We start from the raw sequence: 22,507 nt of genomic DNA on the forward strand, positions 1-22,507 counted from the left end.
GGGTCATTTCTGTGCTGTATGACTCTGTGACTCTTTAATCCCACTGTTAGTTGTTTCTTGTAAGTTTACCTGCAATTCTACCCTAACTTTCTACTTTACACTTCTAAGTACATTGTCCATTGCCTCTAACTTACTTCAGAATTCTCTTTGTCCATCTGCTATCCTGGCAGACTTGCCCTTCTGAAACCAATCATCTTTTCACCTTATTCCCCATTTTAGTTTTGTTGTTGTTGTGTGACTAAAGAAGTAAGAACAATAAATGCATGGTGAACGCAGTTGTATAAACTTTCTCCATCTATTTTGATTCATTATTTGACATGAGTTAATATCTTGTTCCCAAGCAAAGGAATCGTAAAATATTAATGTTTGCTGCATAATATCCTCATTTGCCATTTTGATTTCATGTGTTAATTGATTAAAAATGATATGACTGCTGGGAAGCATATACATACAGATAATCAAAGCACCAACAACATACTTTCGTACACATACAAATATCAGAAATCAAACATTACATAAGTACTGAGTTCTAATTGGGCCTTAAAAATAACGGATGTACCTTATGAAAACTTCCAAAGAAAACTTTTTTAACTTGGGGTTGGTTAAAAGTAACTTCCTGTAATTCACTCTTATAATCAAGATGAAAGTACTTCAGAGTTTGTTGGTTACCTGTAAGTTACATGGAATAACAAATTAAAATTATACTACTTTTAATGTAAAATTGGTGCTAATTGATATCAATTGTCAATATTTTTGAGATGTTTATTTTACAAAATTGTACACCCAGCTGCAAACTTTACTCAATGAAAAGGTAAATTTGAGCCATGTTACTCTTTTTTTCATTCTGCTTTATCTCTTCATGAATTTCTGTTTACTCTCCCAACAGGGAAGGGTCCCTTTTATTAAATGGTTCCCTGCTGGAAGTATAAGTGAATCTTTAAAAAAAAAATTACTTGTTTAATTTGAGTTCAAAAGCCTTACAGTTAAGCACCACTCCAACAAGAGGCTGAAAATCTTCATCTACAATCTGCCAGATGGCATATGGTTCTTTTGGAGTATTATGCAGTAATCGGAAAAGCAATGTAATTGTGTACTCTGGAGGTAGTCCTGTGGGATGGATATTCCTACATTAAAAAAAAAGATAAATTCAAACGCAGAGCTCAGAAGTAAATGTTCTTTGAATTATATTTTTTAACAGTTGTATTTTAACTTACAAATGGAGGAAAAATATGAAGGATTTATCATGGCATGAAATGATACAACTAATTTCTGCACACCACAGTGAACTCATCATTTCAATCAAGGTTCTGCTAATTCCAGCTAGCTGTGCAGAGAATTGAAGGAGATACACATAAAGGTGGAAATCATCTCCAGACTGCATCGTGATTGTTACTGATACAATATTTTTACAATGTGTGTTAGCTTGCTAGGGAGTTCTTTCTGAAAGTTTTTTTCATTAAATTCCTTTATTCCTGTTCAACATAGTCGCATTAACAAATGGCAAGTGTTCATTGCACATCCATAAAATTTCAACATACTTGACTTTTGTTGTTGGGAATATTGATTGATTCAAGCTTCAGGGCAGCCAGTGGCTGAATTTAGCCAATAAGGAACACACATAACCATTGATACGACATGGATTCAATAGCCATAAAACGTGTCTTCACAGCATCCAGTTCTTTGCACAATGTGTATTTTTGTTTGGGGGCAACATGGCATTCGGAATACACATGCAAACTTCTGGTGTATGCTACACTGCAACTGGGATCAGTTAGCTTAGTTGGCTGGATGGCTGATTTGCAAAGCAGACTAACATTGGCTGAGGTTACCATGAGTTTACTCTCTTTCTCAAGGCTGAGGTTACTCTCCTTCCCAACCTCTACCCTCATCTGTGACATGGTGACCCTGTTTTTTTCTACTCAACAGGAAGCTTAGCCGCAAACATTTCAATGAGCAGGCAGTGCATGCAGTTTTGTCGTGTCAGAATCAATGGGCAATCTTACTGGCAAACTCACTTTTGTTTTCAGGCCGCATCCAATTTCACCCCAGTGCATCTCAAGAAATTCTCACAAGGCTAATGAAAGCAAGCAGTTTTGGGGATTGATGGGTGACCTTATGAAGGTTTTTAAAATCATGAGAGGCATAGGTAAGGTGAATAGCTGAAGTTTTTTTTTCCCAGGATAGGGGAGTCCAAAACTAGAGGTGAGAGAAGAAAGGTTTAAAAAAGATCTGAAGGGCAACTTTATCACGCAGAGGGTGGTGCATGCATGGAACAAGCTGTCAGAAGTGGAGGTGGTGGTTGGTACAATTACTACAATAGTTTAGAAGAATATGGGCCAAATGCTGGTAAATGGGGCAACGTCAGTTTAGTATACCTGGTTGGCATGGATGAGTTGATGAGAAGCCTCTGCTTCCATGCAGTATAACTCTATGACTCCAAGACATTACGACTAACTGTGCCTTGAAATTTTTAACTTGGTAAATGCTACTTCCAGATTCTATAAAGATGATAAAATGATGACATTGGCGTATCACACATAGACAATTTTTAAGAAACTTCCAATCGATGTCAACTAATGTAAAAGCTCCATTATAATTTCTGAAAGCAATGGTAACTACTGGCACTTGCACATTACATTGAACCTTAACTGCAATCATTATATGGTTTCAAATTTGGGCTTTTCTTTAGAAGCAATTAGTATTTGACAAGGCAATAAGAACTGCATGGTTTAATAAACTTGGTATTAAAAATGGGGTATATTTAGCAATGATTAAATTTAAGTGAAGATGCTGGTTAATGTATAAATTAATATAAAAAAGCATGAGAAATCACATACAAATTGAAACCGATACATATGAACAGAAATAATTGCATGTAGTTGTGAGCTTTTCTATTGATTATGATGTAAAAGCCTCTATTCAAAATCTAGACTTTGAGATGGGCTGAGACCTTACATTATAACAAAATCAATGCACTAAATCTATTCTTTGATAGGGGTGAACAAAGCATTGTTTAAAAAAAGAGAGAAAAGAAATCAAAGTGCTTTGTCCTCCAACATCCAATTTAAATGATCTGTCACATTCGCTGTGTCATTCAACTGGGTAACCTAGAAGCTCCAAACATTAACACACAAGACCCTGTTCCTAGTAGACTAAAGGAGTTGGATCCTACACTGTACCATTTTCATTGAGGGAAGCATTATGGAAATTACCAATTCTTGCTGCATTCGCTATAGCTATGCCATGACAAATTAAAATCAACCAACTTGGTCTGAATTTATTCAATTAAAACTGAACAAACCCTTCCTGCTGCATTTCCATGCCAAACATGTTCCAATTAGTATACACCCTGTTTTCATACAGTCTAACATGATGCTTTCTTGATTTTCTACCTGTCATGAGTACATGACATAAACCTTGAACTTCTTGTCTTTTATTCAGCAATATTTAAATGTAATATTGTTATTTTAAATTGTGTGTTATTTTTAACTGTTCAAAATGTTATGTTAGGTCTCAGAAATGTTTGCTACGAAGAAAAATGTATTGAAATGATAATTTTAAAAATCTTAACTGATTTACCAATCAATTGATGATAAACTGTTTGCATATATATTTTTCATCATTAGTATTTGAAAAATCATGTCACAATTAATGTAGGCAGTTTCGAATGTACATTTTAGCATTTAAAAGAACAGGAAGAAAGAATTGTGAACAGGAAGTGTACCACATGCAGTGTTACAATATATTAAAAAAATCTGACCGTGCTTCTATGAGTCAAAAAGTGTGGTGCTGGAAAAGCACAGAAGGTCAGGCAGCATCCAAGGAGTAGGAGAGTCAACGTTTTGGGCATAAACCCTTCATCAGGAATGTGGTGGGGTGGGGGCCCAAGGGGCTGAGAGATAAATAGGAAGAGGGTGGGGCTGGGGGTAAGGTAGCTTGGAAGGTGATAGGTAGATGAAAGAGGTGGGTGATGGTGATAGATCAGAGTGGAAGGTGGTGTTTATTACAAGTTCAAAGGAATAAGGAACACTGCTGTACAACACAATGTGTCATTTTGTTGCTCATGTGCAAGTGCCCCTCCCGCTCCCCCCCTTTTTAAGGCTAGCAATTATACTGGAGTGAAAAGGGTAATTGCTATTGATATTGAAAATCATAACCACTTTGTTAGTCAGAAAATCAATGCTTTGCTTGAAGATATTGAGACTTCAATGTTTTCTGTTCAATGGAAATTACATAAAGTTTATCCAAAGTGAAGAAGAGAAAGCCAATCAGTTAGGCATAAAGCATTGTTCAGACTAGCAGTGACAAAGATGTGAGTGAGGGTTTCAACGATTTGTGTGCTGGGAAGGGATTGGAGGTAAACAACGATAAGATGTGTAAATGTGCTCTTGGGAATAGATGGAATTAGACTCTCATACATACCTGGTGGTCTGTGTAAGCTGCGCATTTTCAAAAATGATATATGATGGTAAGCCTGTAAAGATGTCAAACTGCATAGAAACTCCTTCAAGTTCTGAATATTCCCTGACATCTAAGCCAAATGCCTCCATCATGTTAATTCCTATAAGAGATGTATCAAACTATAATTGTGATACAAAACTGGTTTTGGTCCATAATAAATTTGAGAAACCATCAGCATTTTATCTGACAAATAATCATTATTCATTCCAGAATGTTAGCATTTTCACTTCTGTAGAACTGAAAACAGCTCAATCAAAATAAATTACATAGACTTCATACCTGGCACGACAGTGTCCTTAATATTTGTTAAGGGACATGCTGAAAATAAGCATGAAAGATCAATTAATCAAAAATGACATCCTTCTAAAATATTTGCGAAAGATTCACACAAAATTAAGTTGCTTTTGCTATGTAGATCAACTCAACAATTTTACTTACAACCACATCATCAATCAAATATATGACCAGTTACTATGAATTTAGTATTACTTGTTAAGGAAAGAAAACATGGCCAGTTTAGTGAGTGGATTCTCTATTCTTTGAAAACCTCTGTTGGATTTTTGGCAGCCAGCAGAACAAATGAACAGTATTACAATACTTCATTTAAAGAATAGCAGCTAAATACTTTGCAGCATTCTTTCAATACTGCATTAAAGTATCCACCGAAAAGTTGGTGAAGTCCTGAAATTGAACCCACATTTATCTAAATAAACCAGAAATAATAATCAACTGAAAGAGGTAGGAGTGAGAAAACTGATTCAATAATCATACATATCTTTCATTAACCACCAGTTTTAATTGCCACTCTGATAATGAATTTTTTTGGGTTGGAAGAATTAGTAACACAAACTTATAGAAATCAAGCAAAAAAAAAAGGAAGCCCTTTCAAGACTGCGCAAGTAGGTCAAATATTAACATTATAAATATTTTAGCTTTCTATCTGATTCATGTATATAACCCACTCAATTACTTCACTTATAAAACATAACTGATTTAAATATAAAATATTAGAAGAAAACAGATTCAGTGGGTTTCACTTTCTGGTTTTCTGTCTATGTGGTCACTTCAGTGAGTTTGGCTGTTTACCCTCTTTGACATCATTGCCACTGAACACTTTGACATGTCATTGTATTCAAATAGTCATCAAGAAATGATAAAGCTGCTCTTCAGAGGTTACTGGCTCAGTGAGGGGAGCTTTCAATTAGTTTATTGATGAGCACCATTACTTTCCTGCAAACTATGAAATCCAGCTCATCACATGTGATTTAATACCCACAGTCTGGAACTTCAGCCAATAGGACTTCACATCACAACCTCAGATACTACCTCAATGCATTCAACTTGTAGCCCTTCATGATCTAACAGATAAAAGATTGCACAAGATACAAAGACATACTCTGAATTATTAAATGGGAAGCTTTACATGCGGAGAACCAATTTGTAAATATCGGAATAGACACAAGTTAATCTGAATATGCCAAGTAAAACTGCATTGAGCCTTTAATAGTTAAGGTGACCTGTGATAATATTTAAGGTGGTAAACTCAACTTTCTTAAAGGTTCCAAAGTTTTGTGCCTCCTGTCATGGCAACACACATGCAGTGTGGGAAAGTACTTACTTGTAGAGACAATCTGACAAATGGATGAGATAAATTTGTTTCCAACAGCACTTAAACCATCAAAATCATTTACATGCCATATAGTTCTCATGCTAGGTGTGAGTGCAATTTCATTAATTTTCGCCTCATCAGCATCATCGACGCCAAGAATAAAGGTAAAGAAGCCTGTATAAAAACATTGAAATGAATTTTACAATGACATAACTAACAACACAGATATTCTTTGGTGCCAACCGTGCACTACCTACATTATCCTTAGTACAAATTAAATGACTTGTCATTTATATCAAACTGGATACAAATATTGTTAATATCTATCACACGCCAGGTGCCACACATTTTACAGAAACAAAATAATGTTAACGATGAAGATTAAAAAAACCCGTCAGAAATCTGCAACCTGAAATATACAAGCTGACAGCAGTGGCCCTGCTATGTCAATAATTACTTGGCATTATCCAATTAGACCATCATCCTACTTGAATAATGGCTTTAAAGGGACAGAACAGGTAATTAACTTAATATTGGAATCGTGCATCAGATGCCAGACATCTCATAAATAACATCACATGGGATCTAGTAACACACACTGAGTTCACATTGGCTGATTCAAGGAGGAATAATAATTCTTCAGTTAGCTGAGTTGGCTGGATGGCTGGTTTGAGATGCACAGTGATGCCAACAGTGTGAGTTCAATTCCTACATTGGCTGAGGTAACAAGGAAGGACTCTCCTTCTCAATCTCTTCCCTCACTTGAGGTGTGGTGACCTTCACATTAAACCACTACCAGCCATCCCTCTCTAACAAGAGGGAAGCCCAATGGCTTGGTAGGATTATGGCAACTTTACATTTTTAATGACAACTGATAATTATGAGCGTAATTATCATGCTGTGTGGCATGATGCTACCAAATCACATGAAACTTGAACCTGAGTGTTTGGTTTTAGAGGTGTCCACCATTACACTTGCCTCTATATAGTATACATATACTTTATAAAAGTTGGCAAAGTTCACTGAACATCAGGATGTGAACTACCTTCTATCAATAACCCAGACATGATCTTAGTACAGGAGAAAGTGAGGACTGCAGATGCTGGAGATCAGAGCTGAAAACGTGTTGCTGGAAAAGCGCATGATCTTAGTACATACAATTCACATCACTGAGTGATGGTTGTCTGTCACATCACCTTTCAATCCTAACTCCTGCAGCATTTGATGTATTTCACCCAGTACGGTCCCACGAGTGATCACGATCAAAATTTTGTGAACACCTCGCCTCCTCAGTGTTTCTTCTTTGGAAAAAGGATCATTGGATGGTCTGCTACCCTTGACTATAAAAGAAAATTAAATAGCATGTGATTGAGAAGTTAAGAAGTTTAAGAGAGCAAGGAAGACAATGTCTCAGAAGGTCATAGATGCAAACACAAAGGAAGTGTTTTCATATGACAGAAGTACCTATTTAGACAGTAAAGATATTAAAAGAGAATGAAGGTTAGTGAATTTGGGTTAAAAAGAGACAAGTTCCCAATTACAAAATGGCAATAAAAAACATTTTCAGAAAGTAAAACATTGGATTAGACTCTCAACTTATTAAGGGAATCTGTCTGAGGTAAAATTTTCAGCTTATCTAAATCTACTAAAATTAAACGCAATCATAATCTATGATTCATAAAAGCATAAAATAATTCCTTTAATTGTGCTTTCTGGATACAACACTAATTTTTCTGTCAGATATACTGATATATTTCAGCCAGAGTGTAGGATTGGCACCATGATTGTACTCCTGAATGAAAAAGCATCTGGCAAAAAATTAGTCAGGTTCCTTAATAGATCATGTAAGAAGTATAAAAGGTGTTGGGACCATCAAAACTAACTCACCCAATGGAAGCAGATTCAGTAATAACATTTAGAATGCCATTAGATACATCATTGGAAGAAACACACTTTGAGTCTACAGGAAACAGTATTAATTGGGTTGCTTAACACAGACTCAAAGACTCACGCTCAGATATCTACTGCACAGAAGGAACCCATTTAACCCATCATGTCTACATGGGTCAACAAAGATATGACTACTCTGATCCCATTTTTCAAATTTTGGCCATAGTTTTGGAGGCTATTGTAACATAAAAGAATATCTAAATAATCTGCAATGTTGATGGTTTCTAACTCAATCCCCTTTCAGATAGTGAGTTTCAAACTCCCAACATCCTCTGGGTGAAAGATAAATTCTTCTCAACTCTCTTCTGACCCTTCTACCTCTGACCTTAAATCTATATCCCTGAGTTATTGACCCCTCTCCAAATGGATAAAGTGCCTTCCTATCTATCCTCTCTATGCCTTTCAAACTTTGTTCATGTCTGTCAGGTCCATTCTCAGCCTTCTCTGCTCCAAGGAAAGTAACCTCAGCATACCCAATTTTCTTCCTAACTCAAACCCTCCGGCCCAGGCAACACAATGGAAAATCTCATCTGCACCCTCTATACTGCAATCATATCCTTCCTATAAAGTGGTGACGTGAACTGCACACAGTACTTCAGTTAAGGTCTAATGAGCATTTTATACAGTTCCAGCGTAAACTTCTTGCTCTTGTACTCTATGCTTTGGCTACTAAAACAAGTATGCCTCCTTAACCGCCTTACCCATCTGCCCATCTACCTTCAGTCATTTGTGCGTATACACCCTCTGGTCTTCAGCACTTTCCAAGGTCATACGAATTATGGTGTAATCTCTTACCTATTAACCCACCCGAAATGTATTACATCATACTTTTCTCAGTGCATTCCATGACACAGGCAGAATGGACTTGATGGCCTTCTTTACAATATCATTTTAATTTCACTGGATGATAAAATAAAATTTCTATATTTTCTCATTCCAAAAAAAAGTTTCAAATGCAATGTTATAATTAACAATTTAATTTTTATAAGTACATAAAATAGTAACTCAGACAATTTTAAGTCATGGATCTATTATTGTCACCTATCTACAGTGTTTTTACCTGTATTAGAATCAGTTCCTCTGTAAGGTATGTCATAGATTGCTCCCAGTAACTTCTCTTTACTGCCAAAGGAGCCATACTGAATTTCATTCCTCATGCGATCATTAAACTGATTCACTGACACCTGTAAAAACCATCAGTACACTGAAAAAAAAATTCTATATTTCTCATGTTTGATGTAGAAATAAAAGACATGCAATGTTGATAAACGTTGATACATGCCATTTAATTAGTTTTGTTCTTAATGGGCATAAGCTAACAATTTCCTTATCTCCTGCTATTAACAATTTTAGTGTAAGAGCTTTATACAGAAAAAGTGACTGCAATTTCAATGAAGTTTGTGAACAAACTTAGAACAGAGAATATAATATACAAAGGAAATGCACAAGAAATCAGAACATTTTGGAGTCCGATAGCAAACATTACCTGTATTCCGTCTGGGCCAATTTTGTCAAAAACACTAATGCTATCGTACAAAAATGCAATGATCTTCTTGAAATTCATTCCTCCTACAGACCTGGATCCATCGAGTATAAAGTTTAAATCGGCTGTAATATCATGGCAAGCTATTGAAGAAAGGAAGAATTATGGTATGCTACCATGCATAATTAAACAAAATCACAAAACACTTTCAAAATCAAAAGCTTGAAGGTTTATTCTGTTGACCTAGAGCCAGCAGGTTAATATAGAAAAAGATTGCTGACATGGATTAGACTGAAGATTCGAAGGTTATCTTCATCCATTTTGTGGCCAATTAAAACCAAACATTGATTATAATGAATTTTCAAAGGCACGTTTAAAATTTTGCTAGAAATACTAGACAAAGGAATCTTTGTAATTATTGGCATGATGTCACTGTAGAGGTAACAGCAAACATAAAATTCAATTACTGCCTTCAAATCGTTGTCAATTTTGCTTATTTAACATGAGTAGGTTTAGATTTTCAACTGTAAAAATGAATGACCTGATTATAATCCTGCCTATTTGACAGACAGGGGAGGGACGATGATTAAAATTGTATAAACTATAAATTTAAAGGTCCAAGGATATAATTCTCTTCCTGACAAGATTTGACTGTTAATCAGGACATGGGCTCAGCACTGGAACCCTAAGTGAAATCTGGCAATAGACAAGATCATTGCCAGAAAAAAAACAAGCACGTCTGATATTTAATTTACAAAGCATTTTTTAAAAAAGGTTGCTTGCCTGAATGTAAGCCAGGAGGAACAGAAGTGCACGGCTGCACACTGTACCCTTCCCTTCACACCCCACCCCCACCCCATCAGTTCTCCCCATCCTCTGATCACTCCAGATTCTCTATGTACCTCCTACAACACCTACATGAAGGGCTACTGCTGGTGACACCAATGGTCAAAAATTTAAATTCATGCTTCGTTGGCAGACTGCCTTATCTTAAATATCTTAGAGAGAAGAAAATCAGAAAGAAAATTACAATATTTTGAAACGAAAGTAGCTGTCATGTTGGACCTCCACTTTAAAGTACACAAGGCAGACCAGTATACCTGACAGTCAATTTTACTGATTCTTCTTTCTCGGACCTAAGACTTAGGGTCTCATGCCTGAGGCCTATTCAATTAAACCCAGAGTTTATAGGGAGAAACCAATTTCCCATCGGCAGTTTCTGTCTAATCTCTTCCATCCTTTCATAAGCTTGAAATTCTTCACAAAATCACCTTGGAATGTCCTCATTACTTAAAAAACAACCTCAGTGTTTCAAATTCAGTTTCTGCATTAACAGGCTTACTTTGCAGCCATAAATTTCCAGCAAGCAAGCCATCCCTTTTCATATTACTGAACAATAATAATAGGAATGATAAGTAACAGTCTGCCATCATTTTTACATGAAAAATTACTTTGGAGAGATTTTAACCACGCTGACTTCATATAAACAGTTATATCCTGTTTAAAACAACTTTTCCCAAAATACATGATTTACACATTGGCCTGCTGCCCATCTGATTTCATTCCCCTCCTCCCCACTGCTCGAACAAACATGCACAATACAACGGGAAGTAAAACCTGTTGACTGTAAACTTACAGAAGAAAAAGAATCAGAAACAGTGGAGCCCAGACACAGGGAGGTAAATTGACTGTTTACAATAAGAGAGGGGAAGATGTAAAAAGAAAAGAAACACAGAAATGTAGAATGAGAAAAGGGAATAAAAATGAGAGAGGGAAAAACAGAAACTCTTCTGTCACAAATTTAACAGAAACCTCCCCATGCATTTGCAAGTCTGTTAGGGAGGCCCCATAAAATTCCTATCACCCTTCCACTGTGCCTTAGTTGTCTGCAATTTTATATTCATTTCATTCATTTTAATGCTTTTAAAAAAGCATTGGAAATTCTACATACAGAATTGGTGGGGGGGGTGAGCATTCGCGAGATTAGAACAGCATTAAAGGGGAGGTGTCTGAGAGTTCAACACTCCAACAAGGGTGACATAACTCCACAGAGGCTGGTATCCCTTCACCAAGTCATCTCATATTTACACATGGAAAGTCCTCAACACTGTTCCAGCTCCTTCTGGCCCAGAATCAACAGAACCTATGGCACTCCTGCTGATATCTGTCAGTCAGAGCTCCCTGATAGGGACTGTTAACCTGGCCCAACCAGGAAACTCCAAGATCCACCTGACTGATCTCATTACAATCACTACAGAGAGGACAGGGCCAAGAGCTTGAAGGTTGTGTGAGAGGGAAAGTGGAATGAGAACCGGGGCTGGGGCTGAGACTGTGAATCAACCACATTCAGAAAAAAATAAACAGAGACATTATAAAGAAAGATTAAAGTTATTGTTGCCTCAAGGTACAACCTGGAGGTGTAACGCTGTGCAAAGAGGTATAATTTTTGAAACATCCAAGAGCAAAACAGGGGAAATATGATTTTGTTCAGCGGAACTGGGGACCAGTGCTATATGAGTAATGACCTTGCAAAGTATGGCCAGGTAAATATTTTACCGTCCAGTCTTTAAAGTAACATTTGTATTAAGTAGTGCTTAAAGTACAAAACGTTATCTAAAGTCCTGATTAAAAATGCAATATTCTTGAAAATAGAGGAAGTAAATCTAAGGAGAGTAATTTAACAGTTAATCACATCAGAGTAGCACAGCCACATGGAATGTTTCAGCTGTGTCATATGGGAGGTCAGTGATATTTCCAATGTCCAGGGTGACCACATGTGCAGGAAGTGTCTCCAGCTGTAACCACTCAACTTCTATATTTTGGATCTAGAGCAGTGGCTGGAGTCACTGTGAAGCATCCGCAGACTGCGGTCTTTGTAGTTTGCGGATATAGAAAGGAGATCACACTACAGGTGTAGAGTTCACAAGCAGAAAGGGAGCAAGAGACCATCAAAGAGTGGAAAAGCACCAGGCATGTAATTCAGGGTATCCAACACCCTCTCCAATAGATTTTCCATTTTGAATACTGCTGGGAACAATAGCTCCTCATGTGAATGCAATGTCCAATGCACCGTGAGTGGCTCAGATGCACAGGGGAAGTGCAGATGGAAACAATAGTGATAGAGGTTCTATTGTAAGGGCAAGAGACATTTGTTTCTGTGGTCATAGATGCAACATTAGCATGATACGTTGCCTCCCTTGTGCCGCAGTAAGGACATCACTGAGTGGCTGCAGGACATTCTGAAGTGGGAGGATAATTAGCTAGAGTTTGTTGTTCATAACAATACTAATGATTAAAAAAATGAGAAATTATGTCCTGCAAATAAAATAGACAGGGCTAAGAAATAAATTTAAAAGCAGGAATCTCAGGACTACTCCCAGTGCCACGTGCTGGTGAGAACAGGACAACTGACTGGATGAACATGTGATAGGTGGATGGTGTAGGCAGAAGGGCTTTAGATACCTGAGACTTTGGGGCTACTTCCAGGGAAGACATCTGGGTGGGATGCACCTCGACAGGACCTGAACTAACACCTTTACTGGGCATTTGCTTGTACTATATGGGAAAATTGAAACTAGAGTGGCTGGGGGATGGGAACCTAACTCGGGCGACAGAAGAGGGCGAAGGAAAGACAGTAAAAGAAAGATAGAAAAGTAGATAGCAAAAGCTGAAGGCAATGGAAACAAGGGCTGGCAACAAATAGGCCATAATACAAAACATACATAAATGTTAAAGGAGACAAATCTAAAGGTTACATACCTGACCGCCTGGAGCATTCAAACAAACATCGATAAATTAATAATGCAAAAACCTGAAAGCTCTTACAATATAACTACAATTATGAAGATAGACTGCAAGGTGATCAAGGCTGTGAGTGAGTATCCAAGTGAGTATTCAATTTTTTGGAAGAACAGGGATAAAGGAAAATTGAGGTGCCATTTTTAGTAAAGGACAATCTATGTAATAATGAGAAAGGATATCAGTTCAGAAAATGCAGAAGCAGTGTGGAGCTAAGAAGCATCAAGAGACAAAAAACATTTTGAGTTCTCTACTTGCCTCCAACCAATAATGGTATTTAACAGGAAAATGGAATTGCAGTTAACAGGGGTGCTACAGTAATTATGGGTGACTTTAGTCTACATATACACTGGACAAACAACATTAGCAATAATTCTGTGATCGATAAATTCCTGTTTTATGTACAAGATTATTTTCAAGATCAATGCACTGAGGAACGAACTAGGGAACAAGCTAGCATAGATTTGGAATTGAGCATTAGAATGGGTGAGTTAGTCATTTTGTCGTACAGGGTCCTCTTAGGAAGAGTGACCTTTTACATGGTGCAATTCTTCACTGCGATGGGAAGTGAAGTAGTCTAGTCTAAAACTAAGGTCGTAAATTGAAACAATGACTACATGATGGGGTGTGTTGGCGACCAAATAAAAAGGCAAAACTGTGAATATGTAATGACTGATATTTATGGAAGAAGCACATGTGAAGTAAACATCATTTGTTTTAGGCACAAAATAAAAAGTGACCCAACCAGCCTTGCTGCAGACTGACTGCATGATCCCCAGCCTCTGACCTGCTTTTGTAAACAATATATGGCAAGTCCAGCTCAATTTTGGGTTAATGGTAATTCCCAGGATGTTGATTGTGGTGAACTCAGTGATGGTGATACCATTGACAGTCAAGGGATGATAAATACTAGGAGAAAGTGAGGACTGCAGATGCTGGAGTACCAGAGTTGAAAAATGTGGTGCTGAAAAAACACAGCAGGCCAGGCAGCATCCGAGGAGTAGGAGAATCGACGTTTCGGGCATAAGCCCTTCTTCAGGAATGAGGCTGGTGTGCCAAGCGGGCTGAGATAAAGGGTAGGGGGGAGGGAATTTGGGGGAGGGGCGCTGGGAATAGCTTCAGGGCAGAGGAGATGACCTGGGGGGGTGCAGTGAGAGAGGAACTCACTGAGATCCTTGTAGCAGGAGGAGGAGAGCTTCTTCAAGGTAGGCATCCTTGCAGGAGGATTCGCAGTAGGTTAAGATCAACTAGGAGAAAGTGAGGACTGCGAATGCTGGGGTACCAGAGTTGTACAGAGTACTCCAACATCTGCAGTCCTCACTTTCTCCTAGTTGATCTTAACCTACTGCGAATCCTCTTGCAAGGATGCCTACCTTGAAGAAGCTCTCCTCCTCCTGCTACAAGGATCTCAGTGAGTGCCTCTCTCACTGCATCCCCCGGTCATCTCCTCTTCCCTAACGCTAATCCCAGCGGCCCTCCCCCAAATTCCCTCCCCCCTACCCTTTATCTCAGCCCGCTTGGCACACCAGCCTCATTCCTGAAGAAGGGCTTATGCTGGAAACATCGATTCTCCTGCTCCTCGGATGCTGCCTGGCCTGCTGTGTTTTTCCAGCATGACAGTTTTCAACAGATGATAAATACTCTCTTGTTGAAAGTGGTCATTGCTTGGCACTTGTGTGACATGAATGTCACTTGCCACCTATCATTTCAAGCCTGAACATTGTCCAGGAATTGCTGCATTTGGGCATTCACTGTTTGAATATCTGAGGTTTTAGTCACAGTATTGAATACAGGAGTTGGGAAGTCATGTTGCGGCTGTACAGGACATTGGTTAGGCCATTGTTGGAATACCGCATGCAATTCTGGTCTCCTTCCTATTGGAAAGATGTTGTGAAACTTGAAAGGGTTCAGAAAAGGCTTACAAGGATGTTGCCAGGGTTGGAGGATTTGAGCTACAGGGAGAGGTTGAACAGGCTAGGCTATTTTCCCTGGAGCATCGGAGGCTGAGGGGTGGCCTTATAAAGGTTTACAAAATCATGAGGGGCATAGACAGGATAAATACACAAAGTCTTTTCCCTGGAATGGGGAGAGTCCAGAAATAGAGGGCATAGGTTTAGAGTGAGGGAGGATAGATATAAAAGAGACCTAAGAGGCAAATTATTCACAGAGAAGGTGGTACATGTATGGAATGAGCTGCCAGAGGATATGGTGGAGGCTGGTACAATTGCAACATTTAAAAAGCATCTGGATGGGTATATGAATAGGAAGGGTTTGGAGGGATATGGACCAGGTGCTGGCAGGCGAGATTGGCTGGGTTGGGATATCTGTTCAGCATGGGCAAGTTTCCATACTGTACACCTCTATGACTCTATGAGAGAGAAAAAAAAATCCTACAGATGCTGGAATCCAAGATAGACAAGCAGGAGGTTGGAAGAACACAACAAGCCAGTCTACATCAGAAGGTGGAGAAGTCAACGTTTTGGGTGTAACTCTTCTTCAGGACTGGGGTTGGGTGTAAATATCTGAGGAGTCCTGAATGGTGCTGAACATTGGGCAATCAACAGCAAACATTCCCAATCTGACCTTATGATGAAGGAGCTGAGGATGGTTGGATTGGGGAAACTACCTTGACAAACTCCCACAGAGATGTCCTGGAGCTGACCAACCACCACAACCATCTTCCTTTGTGCCAGGTGTATTTTCCCCAAAGAGTTTTCCCCCTGATTTCCATTGACTCCAGTTTTGCTAGAGCTCCTTGATACTACAGTCCAACAAATGTAGCCTGTCCCTCTCATTTCCCCTTTGGAATCTGGCTCTTTTGTCCATGTTTGAACCAAGGCTGTAATGAAATCAGGAGCTGAGTGGAACCCAAACTGGGCACCACTGAGCAGGTTATTACTGAGCAGGTGCTGCTTGACAGCACTGTTGATGACTGCCTGCATCACTTTACTGATGATCAAGAGCAGACTGATGGTACATAACTGGCTGAGATGGATTTGTCCTGCTTTTTGCAAACAGGACATACCTGAGCAATTTTCAATATTGTCAGGCAGATGCTAGTATTGTAACTGGACTGGAAGAGCTTGGCTAGGGGAGCGGCAAGTTCTGGAGCACAAGTTTTCAGTGCTAGTGTGTAACATTGGCAGGGCCCATAATGTTTGCAGTATCCAATGCCTGAAACCATTTCTTGATGTTATGTGGAGTGAGTGAAATTGGCTGTAGAATGATATCTATGATACAGGGGAGTTCTAGAGGAGGCCAAGATGGATTATCCACTTCTGGTTGAAGTTTGTTGTGCATATACCAGCCTTATGTTTCGCATTGATGCACAGAGCTCCACTATTAATGATGGAATGGCAAGCTTGTCTTATGAAGACAGATGGGATTCATAAGGCATGTATTTACTGGAGTGGAGAAGAGGTGATCTCATTGAAACATAAAATTCTGACAGGGCAGCCAGACTGGATGTAGGGAAAATGATTCCCCTATGGGGGCTGGTGATATTGTGGAGGCATCTAGAACAAGGAGTCACATTTTCAGGATGCTGAGTAGGCTATTTAGGACTCAACCGAGGAGAAACCTTTTCGCTCAGAGAATGGTGAACCTTTGCAGTTCTCTACTACAAAGGTTACAGAAGCCAACTCTCAAAATATATTTAATAAAGAAATAAATTGCAAGATACAAAGTGTCAAGGGGTATGAGGAGAGCACAAGAGTATGATTTAAGACAGAGGATAAGCAATTACCATAGTGAATGGTGGAACAGACTCAATGGATGATCATTGGAATGGAAATATAAATTCTAAGTGTGCATTTTTTAATTGTGAAAGCTATTAACTGCTTCAGATATACATTTATTAACAAACAACCGAGCTTTAATTTTGAGGAGTCAGTCAGTTTGAAAGTCAGTACGAAGTCAAATAAAGTCAATTAGACCTCAACACTGTCTAATTCTGGTGATAGTGTTGAGAACGTTTAACATTATCAGAAACACTGCACATGTTTGTGCAGATTTTAGCACTGCTGCAGCAATAAGGATAATCCAAAGAGAATTAATGGCTTTGATACAAATGAGATGGAAATCCTTGAGAAGCTAAAACAGCTCAAAACAAATAACAGTAGGGGGCTGGATCGTATTAATCTCGAAGTATTAAGGCTGATAATGATTCTTGAATCATTGAAGGTCATTATGAGAGAATTGGACTCAAATGAAGATACTAATGTTCTTGGAATAGGCTGATTCACTGCCTAATTTCAAAGTGGCAGTAAAATAATGGATGCAACTGTATAAGTAAATGTGAGGATTACTTTTGCAATAACAGCTTTTAACATACATTCAAACAAGTACATCCTGACATATTTGAACCTGTGACATGCCAAATGCCAGGGGGGGGGGGGGGGTGGGGAGGCCCAACTTTGTGTCGTCCCTCAGATTCCAAAGACCTTTCACATAGTAAAGGTGACAACTTCAAAGCTATGGGAACTCAGGGTAAATGTTTGGATTTGATAACAACTCATCTAACATGGGACTAATGGCCAGGAGTTCTTCTTCACAAGAAAATTGTTACTGACTGACATGAAAAAAATCCCAAGTTTGTTGAGGACACAAATGGACAACAACTGGGGCATCATAAGGTCTTCCTGAATCAAGGATAAACTAGGCTGAATGGCATTCCTCATTGATATATTTTCCAAAGTTTATCTAATAGCAATGGCAGATTAGTGGTCCTGGCGAATTTGCCAATTTGGATATTTAAATGCTGCACATCAAGGCAGGAAAGAGTTCCCATAAAGTACTGACAGCTGTCAGTGTGAGCTGTTGGTTTCAATGATCTGCAACCCAGGAGATTAAGTACCATTGACATTAGGAAAGCCGACAGGCATTTCAAAGATATTGCTTCTTAATTTTCTCAGTGATTTGTTTCTGTTGATTGATCAGAACTAAATTTGCTGAATCACTGGCAACAGATAACTATTATTTGAGCAAAACGAATCATAATAAGCTTCTGGCTCAGTTAAATCATGGTCTCCAAAGAGCAACGTCACCACCTAGTGGTTCAAATGGCTAAAAAAGCACTTTTGAACACAACTTGAATGGTACAGCTGCAGGTTTGAGATTTTCGATGAGACATTCTAATGACAGCAGCTGATGTGCAAAAATATAGATTGATATCTAAGTGGTGAACATCTGTCCCACTTTTGCAAAATCACATTTATTTCGCTGCTAATTTTGCAAACTATCGAAAATGTTGAAAACAATTTGATTATAATAAACTGATTATATTTCTTCTTCTTTAAAGGCAGAATGACCCGCATCAACACAAACTATTAATTCTATCAGCTGCAGGCTTGACTGTAAATTATTTTAGTTTCTAAATGAAGGACTATAATCGAGCATGCCATGGGAAGGCAATTTACAGTGTTTCCAGTTAGCGAGTTTTGAGAAGATTTGTAGCTCAGGTTGAGATTCTGGATGTAGGTTTGCTCGCTGAGCTGGAAGTTTTGTTTTCAGATGTTTCATCACCATACTAGGTAACATCTTCAGTGAGCCTCCAAATGAAGCACTGGTGGTATAGCCTGCTTTCTATTCATATGTTTGAGTTTTCTAGGATTGTGATGTCATTTCCTGTGGTGATATCATTTCCTGTACATTTTCTTGGGGGTAAATCCCATTTACCACCTCTGAGAAAAAGAACCAGAAATGACATCACCAACCCTAGGAAACTCAAACATATAAACAGAAAGTGGGCTACACCACCAGTGCTTCATTCGAAGACTCACTGAAGATCTTATCTACTATGGTGACGAAACATCTGAAAGCAAACCTTCCAGCTCAGCAAGTAAACCTATATCTAGTGTTTTCAGTTAGTTGGTTTGCCATCGCAAGTTTAGGATTTCAGATTTTGTGTGGTAAACTGACAATGTGAAAGCAAGGAAAATAGCATCTGGGACCTGAGCAAATAAGACAATCAATTGTGAAGCTCCTTAACCATTTAAAGATTATGAAATGAACAATGCCAGGATTTAGAAGGAAGTATAAATTAGAGTTGCTGAATTCAATATCACACTAAGTATAGAATAAGAACTAATGAGAGCGAAGGATTGATTAATGAAGGTGGTCACAATGCTGGAACTCCCTTCCTTAGTGTACTGTACATGTATCTTCCTCCTAGCGTGAATCACTCCTTTCTCAAGAGCAATTAGAGACAGCAATAAATTCTAGCTTATCCGGCGGTACCCATATTCCATGAACAAATGTGAAAAATAAATAAATATACCACAGACTCAAAATGTAAAGCAAAATCGCCTTTTTTAAATCTACAACAGCAATTAGAGTCTAATACAGTAAAATTAAATGTTTTCAATAGGAGAGAGGTTGTTTCCCTTTTATTTCAATTTTTGTGACTGATTTCACATTCAATTCCATATTCCAACTTGCACTTCCAAGGTCAGATTCTGAGTTACTCATTAACCATTCTCAGTCTGATTTGTTAAAGATAAAGTTGCTTGCACTATTCACACAGATCCTAGATGATCTGTAGAAGGCAGAGTTTTTTTTAGTTTTCTCGTTTACAGAAATTGAGTGTCAGATCTCATAACTAGTTGATTGGCAAATATAAATGTAATGAAAGGCCATTCTTGAGAGAAAAACCTAGGCTATTAAACCTAGCTCCTGTACAAGTAAAACTAGTGATAACACTTTCGTATTCCTTTAGTGCTGAAAGACAATTTGAACCAATGATAATCCTACCTTTGAAGGTCACAGGAACAGTACTTGAAACAAATGTAGATCTTGTCGGAAGTGGCACTAGCAACAAGAAAAGAATCATGGCTTATATTAAAATAATGGCAACATGTGCATATTTTTGAAAGATCTCCTTGTGTAAAGTGTTTAGTTTACTATACATGAATATAGCTCTCAAAATTGACTGAAAATAATAATGTAATGGATTTGTAATATTACACAATTTGGGTCCTACTCCTACAACATCCATATACAGTAATACTTCAGAAGTGTGGACTGCAAAAGATTTAAGGTATTATTTCTCATTTTGATATTTGAAATGTAAACATCTACATTTAAATTATTCCTAATACTTTTCTTTTATATGTGAGAAGCTTAATGCTAACAGGTCACCATGAAATAATTGGGATGGGATCATTCGCCGCAGCAGATTCACCACCGATGATTAGCCACTGCCCTTTGACCACTGAGGACGCTTAGTCACCGTCCACTGGGCACTGAAGATAATTCGCCACTGCAAGTAAGTCATATATTTTGAATATTGGTGGTATATAAAATTGTCGTAATATTGGTTAAGGTAGTGTTTGCGTTGTTTCAGTAACAACTTATTTTCGTTACAGGAGAGTTTTTTTAAGCTTGTATTTTTGGAACAGGAATTTTTAGTATAGAAACAGAAATTATTAGTAAATGTGGAAATAAGAAGTTTTACCCTGTTGGTTTTATATATATTTTTGATAAACTATCCAAGAGTGATTCAAGTATTAAGTTTTGGCAATGTGAACAAAGGGGCTGATGTAATGGACGGATCCACACCAAGAGTGGCACTGTGATAGATTAGAAAGGCTGGCACTAGCTGAGGTACACAGTGCTAGTGAACAGAAGGAGTGCTAGAGGCAGCTGTGGACAGTTTGCCTTGGAGGATGGAGAACAGACACAGAGGCAAAGACCCTGAACTGGACAGGAGCTTCTACCCAGTGCAGCTGTTACATGTGCACCCACATGTTAGAGTTCATTGAGCAAGTATGTAATCATTGACCAAAATGGAGGAGTCCAACCGACTCACATTTGCCATGTTGGCTCAGGGCCATGAGCAAATTAGGTCATCTATTAATGGAGTGGCCAACCTCACTGACATCAACACGCAATAGCACTTGGACTACCTGCAGGATCTGCACACTGACTTCTGGTAAAATGGATCTTTCAGTGGCACAAATGACACAGAGTCATCTCAGAGGGGAGAGCCTTCCAGTTTAGTAGTTTCTGCAGATGCTCCTATGATGAGGACGGCTAACAAATAATTTTTAGCCATAAGCTGAGCCAAGTTGAACAAAACATCTCCACTCCCTTTGATGTCCTAGTGGAAGCAGTGGGTTGAAGAGTCTTGTGAGACTCCTTTTGTTGATGGCAGGACAAGGAAAGAGGGATAAGTTGTTAAAGGAGATCAAGGGTTTCTCAATGGTGACTATAAGACCTCTGGGCAGATGAACATCCTTCATTATTGTGTTTACACATTCTGGGCTGTGTCTGTTAACATAAGGTATCTGACAGTGTCATACACCCCAATGGGAATATCAATGAAAGCACTCCTGAATAAGATGATCTCTGACATTTGTAACATTCTGAGATGACCTTGGAACACCACATCAGGTCTGGCTATCTTCATCGGCAGATGGGATGTTCTGTATCTTTATCATTTACCTCCTCCTCCTCCTCCAATGAGTTGTGACCTTCCAGGGCCTCACCATCCTCAAACTCCACGTATTGCTGAAGGACCACATTATCAAGAGTTCAGCAGACCACTAACACATGCCACTTGATCAGTCCAAGTACTAGAACAGCACCTTGAAAGGTCAGTTCATTGATGGTCTTGGTGAGAGGATACTTTGATTGTGTCACCTCGATGTTTATATCACAGAATCCCTACAGTGTGGAAACAGGCATTCGGCCCAACAAATCCACACCAACCCTCCAAAGAATATCCCACTTAGACCCATTCCCCTACCAACTACTCTACATTTACCCCTGACAAATGTACCTAATCTATCCATCCCTGAATGCTATGGGCAATTTAGCACGGCCAATTCTCCTAACCTGCACATCTTTGTACTGTGAGAAGAAACAGGAAGACACAGAGGAAACCCACGCAGACACTGGGAGAATGTGCAAACTCCACACAGACAGTCTGCCCGAGGCTGGAATTGAACCCAGGTCCCTTGGGCTGTAAGGCAGCAGTGCTAACCACTGAACCACTGTGCCGCCCTCTCTGAGGCACTCAGAGTAGTGGTCAAGTCTTCATGCCTTTGTCCTCTCAGATAACCATGGACTTTGGGGGTCAGAGTGAAGAATTGTAGCAATTTGACTGCAAGAGAGTGAAGGAATCATAACAGTTGCCAGCAGAATGAGTGTCACATGGAGAGAGCACTTGTTGTGGTCACTGACCTAAGGAAGTTAAGCCAGATGTA

General features: G+C 38.8%; 1 protein-coding gene across 4 annotated transcripts in view; it reads right to left on the bottom strand.

Annotated features, from left to right (window-relative positions):
* The window catches only part of LOC132822938 (collagen alpha-1(XX) chain-like), a 216,384-nt gene that overhangs the window by 80,005 nt on the left and 113,872 nt on the right, over positions 1 to 22,507 (bottom strand). For all 4 annotated transcript variants that reach the window (XM_060836364.1, XM_060836363.1, XM_060836366.1 and 1 more), the window contains exons 25-33: positions 20,052 to 20,108; positions 9,507 to 9,646; positions 9,081 to 9,204; positions 7,267 to 7,410; positions 6,080 to 6,244; positions 4,741 to 4,779; positions 4,423 to 4,561; positions 982 to 1,124; positions 560 to 669 (exon numbers count right to left, since the gene is read on the bottom strand). In XM_060836364.1, the coding sequence (XP_060692347.1) occupies positions 560 to 669; positions 982 to 1,124; positions 4,423 to 4,561; positions 4,741 to 4,779; positions 6,080 to 6,244; positions 7,267 to 7,410; positions 9,081 to 9,204; positions 9,507 to 9,646; positions 20,052 to 20,108 (1,061 nt within the window). The remainder of the gene's footprint in view (positions 1 to 559; positions 670 to 981; positions 1,125 to 4,422; positions 4,562 to 4,740; positions 4,780 to 6,079; positions 6,245 to 7,266; positions 7,411 to 9,080; positions 9,205 to 9,506; positions 9,647 to 20,051; positions 20,109 to 22,507) is intronic.

Source organism: Hemiscyllium ocellatum, chromosome 15, assembly GCF_020745735.1.
Source record: "Hemiscyllium ocellatum isolate sHemOce1 chromosome 15, sHemOce1.pat.X.cur, whole genome shotgun sequence".
Classification (NCBI taxonomy): Eukaryota; Metazoa; Chordata; class Chondrichthyes; order Orectolobiformes; family Hemiscylliidae; genus Hemiscyllium; species Hemiscyllium ocellatum.